The sequence below is a fragment of the Scomber scombrus genome, chromosome 19, assembly GCF_963691925.1.
Source record: "Scomber scombrus chromosome 19, fScoSco1.1, whole genome shotgun sequence".
NCBI classification, from domain to species: Eukaryota; Metazoa; Chordata; class Actinopteri; order Scombriformes; family Scombridae; genus Scomber; species Scomber scombrus.
The window spans coordinates 23553584-23560530 of record NC_084988.1 but is presented as its reverse complement, the minus strand read 5'-3'; the positions used below and the strand labels follow the sequence as shown (position 1 = coordinate 23560530).

Sequence of the window (6947 nt, the reverse complement as noted above, 5' to 3'; positions counted from 1 at the left end):
GTTAGATGTCGATGACAGGAGCGAACATGGAAGCCTAGAAGCTTTGCACGCTGTGGGAAGGTTGTTGATGATTTGAAAGGTTGACTTCAGAAGTGCTGTGAACATGCTGAGCCTGACACTGAGGGAGGTTTGTACGACTACTGACGAGTCATGTGTGATTGAGTGTGTACTGTGTGTGTGTGCTGCATGTAGCTGAGCAGAGGACATGTTGGTGCACTAGCTTAAGCCTGACATAATATTTATCTTCTCCCTTACAGGCAATAACCTAAATATACAGTCAGCAAACAGCACACTGCTTACTGTATATTCAGGGAAATTGTATTACTTTATTATATGACTGTAGTAGAAGACATTGCAAAGCAGGGCAGCTACTAATAAACTTAATAACTGTCTTCTCTAGTTGTTAATAAAATATGTTTGTCTGCAGTCACCAATTAGAAAGTATAATGATGCACATGAAGGACAGCTTCAGGTGTACATATGAACACAAGAGGTTTTTTTTCGCTGTAATCATTCCTCCTATTCATACTGACTATTAAAGATCTCCTTCAAATGAGCTTTCAATGGAAGTGAAGGACGAGAAAATCCACAGTGTGTCCACGCAGTCATTTAAAAGTAGACGTAAAGCTTATATGAGGCTTCAGCAGTCTGATCTAGTCATATCAAGTGATATCTGACACATTTACAGTCATTTTAGCATCAAATTCACTCTTAGTGTTTTCCTGTTGAGCTGTGGTGGAAGTATAGTAACAAAAAGATGGACTTTGCCACTAAAAACACTGTGACATTGACAGTTGATTTGACTCATTTCATATTAGCTTCACATCAATTTTTACACACAGAAGGAGGACTGTGGATTTTGTCCCCCATCACTTAAATTGTAAGTTCATTATGAAGGGATCTTCTAACAGTCAGGAGGAACAGGAGGACACAAACAAAATTGCATAAAACTACCAAGTACTGTTGCTTTTAAGGTAAATAATGACAGCAAATTGTACTAAAGGTATTAAATTAGTTATTATGTAGAATGGATCCATTCAATGTTATGTTTAACATGTTGCTGCAATGATTAGGTGATTAATCAATTAATTGCCAACTATTAAAATAATAACCAATTATTTTGATAATCGATTAATCACTTCAAGTCATTTTTAAGAAGAAAATGTCAAATTCTTTAGCTCCAGCTTCTCAAATGTAAATGTTTTCTGGTTTCTTTAGTCCTCCATGTCAGTAAACAGAATATATTTGGGTAGCGGACTGTTGGTCAGTACAAAATATTTGACAGTTCATGGACCAAACAACTAATCATTTATTTAAGAAAATAACACATTAATCAATAATGAGTATAATTGCTAGTTGCAGCCTTAATTATAACTGATGCAGCAACATGTAAAAGGCATTTAATATAAAAGTTCAGCAAATTTTAAATATTTGATGTGTTGTTGAGTAGTTCAATATATAGCAATGCATCATCTGCAAAGTAACCAGTAACTATGACATCAAAGTGCACTGGAGTAAAAAAGTACAACATTGTAGTACTACAATGCATACAGTTTTGACTGCTGAAATATTGCAGAGTAGAAGTGCTGTATAAAGTATCATAAAATGTAAATGTTCATGTAAAGAAGAAGTATTTTTAACGACAGAACTACTCCCTCCACTGATCTTTCCTCGTTGTTCTCCAGGTGTCCTTGGCTCTCCGGGAGGGAAGGATTTCCCCAACAGAACTTTGTAGGAAGTGTCTTAACCGCATTAAGAAAACGCAGCATCTAAATGCTTACATCACGGTGACAGAAGAGCTGGCACTGAAGCAGGCGCAAGAAGCAGAAACCAGACTGCTACAGGGTATGGACCCATGAGCGTGTGTTTCATCTGGTCAGTGTAGAGTCACCGGTGTTACTGTTTGATAACACTTGTCTTCCTTTTTAGGTGCTCCCAAAGGTCCTCTGGATGGAATCCCCTTTGCAGTCAAGGACAACTTCTGTACAGAGAATATCAAGACCACATGTTCTTCCAAGATGCTCAAAGGTTACTTCAGTTTAAAGTTACTGTGTCTCGTTTTCCCATTTATATAAATAATTAGCTCTAATGATAATCTGACTCTACTTTTTCTACAGACTACACACCACCATACAATGCTACAGTGGTCCAGAAGCTCCTTGACCAAGGGGCTGTTCTCATGGGGAAGACCAACATGGATGAGTTTGCTATGGGGTAAGACCATTGTTATAAATATCAGAGTTGCTCCTCATAAATATACAATGCAGTGACAGACAAAAATTCTAAAAATGGACTCTACTTATCTTCCAGTTCTGGCAGCACGGATGGGGCTTTCGGTCCAGTGAGGAACCCCTGGAGCTACGCTGCTTCCTACATAGAACAGACGGGGGCGACACCAGATTCCGACTGGGTCATCACTGGAGGAAGCTCAGGAGGAAGCGCTGCAGCCGTAGCCTCCCTAACCAGCTACCTGTGAGGGAACGCAATCAGATTCATGTTCATTGTCCATTCCAAAACTGTTTTAAAGGGAAAAAAACATATAGATTTTAAAATTATGTTAACAAGTTTGGTCCATACCTGGCAGGGCTTTAGGTTCGGACACAGGCGGTTCCACCCGTAACCCAGCAGCACTGTGTGGTGTTGTGGCTCTGAAGCCCACCTATGGCCTGCTGTCTAGACATGGCCTCATTCCTCTGGTCAACTCAATGGACGTCCCTGGCATTATGACCCGCAGTGTCAGTGATGCAGCCATCATCTTAGGTAGGAAACTGATGATGACCTCTTATTACAGAGTGTGCTACACTGTAGGCTAATAGGCTAAAGGCTCTTTCTATTGACCAGGGAGTATAAAAGAAACATGAAGTGGGTCTTATTCAATAAAATATTTCTGATGACGTGCATATCACACTCTCTGTTGTCTGTTGCCACACTGTCTGTCTCGCTTCCAAGTAAAATTACAACAAAAGGGTTTCACTTCCTCCACATTTCTTCAAACATCAAGTTTATGTTTCAACAGGTGTGCTTCCTCATATATCGCAATAAATACTAACTGACATTTGATAAAAATATATGTGACATGATAAATATATATCTATCCACAGTGCTGGGCATTGATGTGGGATTTTGTTGATATGTCACACAGGTATTCTCCAAGGCCTGGATACGAGAGACTCAACAACAGTCCCGGCCCCATCGTCACCAACAGAGCTGCCTCAAAACTTTGACATTAAGAACGTACGCATAGGCATTCCGAAGGTATTTTTAAACCAGATTCATGCACTTGAAATTTGTAGGTCTTAGCGAAATGATCATCAACTTTATCCTGTATGGATAGATACATTAAGTTCATAAATCTGCTTGTGTGAATGTGTGGCAGGAGTACCATGCCCCGGGGCTGTCAGAGGAGACTCTAGCACAGTGGAGTCATGTGGCTGACATGTTCGAGAAGGCGGGTGCGCACGTGGAGCAAGTTTCACTCCCCCACACCCAGCACTCGATTGTGTGTTACCACGTCCTGTGCCATGCCGAGGTGGCATCAAACATGGCGCGGTTCGACGGCCTAGAATACGGTAGATCACACAGGAAATGTGCCAGACTGTGTCAGAAAGTGTGAAAGCGAATAGTGAGTCCGAATCATGACAGAAGATAATGTCACTGATTTGCGTCTCTCTTCTGTCAGGTCACCGTAGCAAGGTGGACAGTTCGACAGAGTCCATGTATGCCTCCACCAGACACGAAGGCTTTAACGATGTGGTGAGGGGGAGGATACTGTCTGGCAACTACTTTCTCCTCCAACAGTAAGACAATAGATTGAGCATCATCCCACCAATCTTATTCAATCCACTGACTCCAGACCCTTTATTGCTTTGACCTTTTCTTTTCAGTTATGAGCCGATTTGGTCGTTTTCTTTAAATATAAGAGAGTAAATGTTTTTTTCATTTTGCCAGAAACTACGAGCACTACTTTGTGAAAGCCCAGAAGGTTCGCCGGCTGATCGCGGAGGATTTCAAGCACGTGTTCAGCTCAGGCATCGACGTGCTGCTGACACCGAGCACTCTCACCGACGCCGCGCGGTACACCGACTTCTCACAGGAAGACAACCGAACACGCAGCGCACAGGAAGACGTCTTTACCCAGCCTGTCAACATGGCAGGTACAGAGAGAAAAAAACGGGGCACTCATGCGTGCATAAGTTAACACGTGGGAGGATTCAGGAACTTTCTTTTTTTGTTTCTTTGTATGCATGGATACACTTACTATAGACACACATCCACATTCCAGTAACTGATACGTTTCATTCATAACTACCTTAAATTATTTCCTTATTTTACACCACAGGCTCAGGGCTTCATAAATGTTGAAGTGAAATTTAAACAGGGGACATTTAGTATTTGTTCTTTTGTAAAAACCACTGAAGGGCAGAATCATAACCTTGTCAACACGTCATCATTTTATCTCACATCAAAGTGAACCTCAGGGCTTTAACATGGTGGTTTGGCATTCAGTTAAACTTTCTCCAGCCTGTTATCGCTCTCCAAACTAACCTCTAACTAACCTTGAGATCCTAATCATTGCCTGTTGTGTGAACTTACCTTCAACTGTTGTTTTGCCGTCACCCCAGGTCTCCCGGCTGTGTCCGTGCCAACCGCTTTATCAAGACGCGGCCTTCCCATTGGCTTACAGCTCATAGGCCCAGCCTTCCAAGACAGGAAGCTGCTTAGTGTTGCCCAGTGGATCGAGCAGAGGGTCGGGTTTCCCTCCATCGCTGACTTCGGAGACTCCAACGAGAGCAGGATTGAGGCGGGTGTGACCCAAAGGGAGCAGACTTCAGCTGTATGAAGAATCAGTCACTACATACAGGCACACTTACTTAAGATGGACGTTCTTTACTTTTGAGATGCTATTTCTGGACATTTTCATTGGAATTATGGACATCACTTCTTACATGATAGCTTTAAGCATCCTTAATGGAATGAAACACAATTACAAGAAGTGTCAAACTGTCGTATAACATGCATCATGTTTGAGTGGAGAATTATGTTTTTTTAACCTGTGACATGCTGCTGTATTTCTGCTATTAAATTAATGAAAGATGGGTGGATTATTTTGAGTGATATTTCTTATACGGTGTCCATGAACACACATACTGCAAAATCAGAGACAGTTTGAGCAGATTAAATATGATTTAATTCTCATTTATATAAAGTATCCCATATCATATAATAAGACATACAAACACACACCCTGAGGAATTGTTTAAATTTCAATTATAGAAGCTTTTTTCAATTTCCACTCCCCAAACTGCACAATTTGTGGAGATAACTTGAAATGAATTAAAACACTATCCATATTTGTGCAAGTGTTATGCTGTGTCTCAAATCACATACTTCTGTATTTACACTTAATATTTTGAGTGCATAAGTGCTTTCACACTGAGAAGTATGGGACAATTCAGTGCACTATGAGTACCTGGATGTTGCACTCAAAACTGTCAAAAAGTTGAGTGTGGAACTATGGACACTTCTCGCCGCAAGCTATATATGTCATATATAAGCCATCAGAAGGTTTATTGGGTTAATTTAGCAGTCTGCAGTGATTTGGTACCGCGAATGATAACGCAAATCTAACGTTAGCTAGGTCTACTACTCCATCGAAAGAGGAGTTGGGTAACAAACCATTTTAGCTCAAGCGTTAAGACTGTACACAGTAAAGTCTTGGGAGTCAACTTGAGTAAAATGAATCCAGTCAGCCAATTACAGCAGCACTGGAAACTGTCCTAAACTGAGGTTCAACAGGTGCTTACAGAGTCAGCAATAACCTGCTCACAGTTAACCCCAGCTCCATGTAATCCTGACCCATTTCTCTGCAGGAGAGGATCTATACTTGGTACTCACGATTAGTTCTAAGAATATTTTGTGCAAAACTGTGAACATAATTCCTTACACACAAGGTCACTGTTTAGTTTTTTTTTATTACATATATTTACATATGGTTTGTGTTCTTCCTTGTGTATTAATCATTGATCTGTGAACTTTTGATGAATTGATATCAAAGACATTTGAGCAAGGAAATTTTGCATAATTTGCTCGCCAAACTGCTACTGAATAACAAATGGAAAATGGATATGATTACTGTAGCTCATTTCCCTGTTCACTGCTGTGAAGAGACATGATATAGTCTTCCTGTCTGGTTTTTCCCCTCTGTACCAGCATCTATTTATAAATAATTGTCACACCCAATTATTTCGAAAAAATAAGTTTCATTTACTGAAGTTATACTATGTTTCAATATACTGGGTTGATGTCATACTTCCTTATTCTCGAAAATATTACCTCACAACTATGTGCGTGTGTGTGGGTGTATGGGTGTGTTTGTGCCAATAAATCTCATTTTAATTCAAATTTTTTTCAACCTGTTTTTAATAGAAATTATACTATTTACATTTTTTTTTCGAGATAGAAAGAAATAATACATGAGGTTGTTGCTCTTGAGACAAAAAAGAACAATTATATATATTACAATACTTTCAACTAATTTATTTGCTTTTGAAAAATAAGTTGATGAGGTCAAACTCCAGCGGACTTCAGTATGCTGTGTATACTGAAGACTTTTTCTCTTAAGAGTTGTCCACCAGTTCCACCATTCCCTAATTGTGTTATAGGCTTGCACCCCAAATCCCCAAATCCCAGCTCACTGTTGCTACAATTAGGATGCACATAGCATACTTGCTAATTTTAGACAACTCCTGCTGAGAAGAACACAAAGCAGTTATGGACTACTCTACTGTATTTAAAGTAACTCTGGATTCTGCCAATGGGGCCTGATTAAGACAATTAAGAATAGTATTAGGCAACTTAGGGCTTGAGCTCGTGTCTGTTAAATCATTAACAAGCGCTTCATCTTTAAAGGAATAGGTTTAGCATTTTGTGGAAATATGCTTATTTGG

The 6947-nt window shown here is 40.0% G+C and overlaps 1 protein-coding gene across 1 annotated transcript; it reads left to right on the top strand.

Moving 5' to 3' along the window:
• Positions 1-23: 23 nt before the first annotated feature.
• Positions 24-5153, top strand: qrsl1 (glutaminyl-tRNA amidotransferase subunit QRSL1). Its single transcript, XM_062440330.1, has 11 exons — positions 24-127; positions 1686-1845; positions 1930-2028; positions 2118-2214; positions 2311-2472; positions 2585-2760; positions 3143-3255; positions 3377-3569; positions 3680-3797; positions 3949-4154; positions 4623-5153. Exons 1-11 carry the CDS (start codon positions 104-106, stop codon positions 4838-4840), a joined length of 1566 nt encoding a protein of 521 aa, XP_062296314.1. The 5' UTR covers positions 24-103; the 3' UTR covers positions 4841-5153.
• The last annotated feature ends 1794 nt before the right edge of the window (positions 5154-6947 follow it).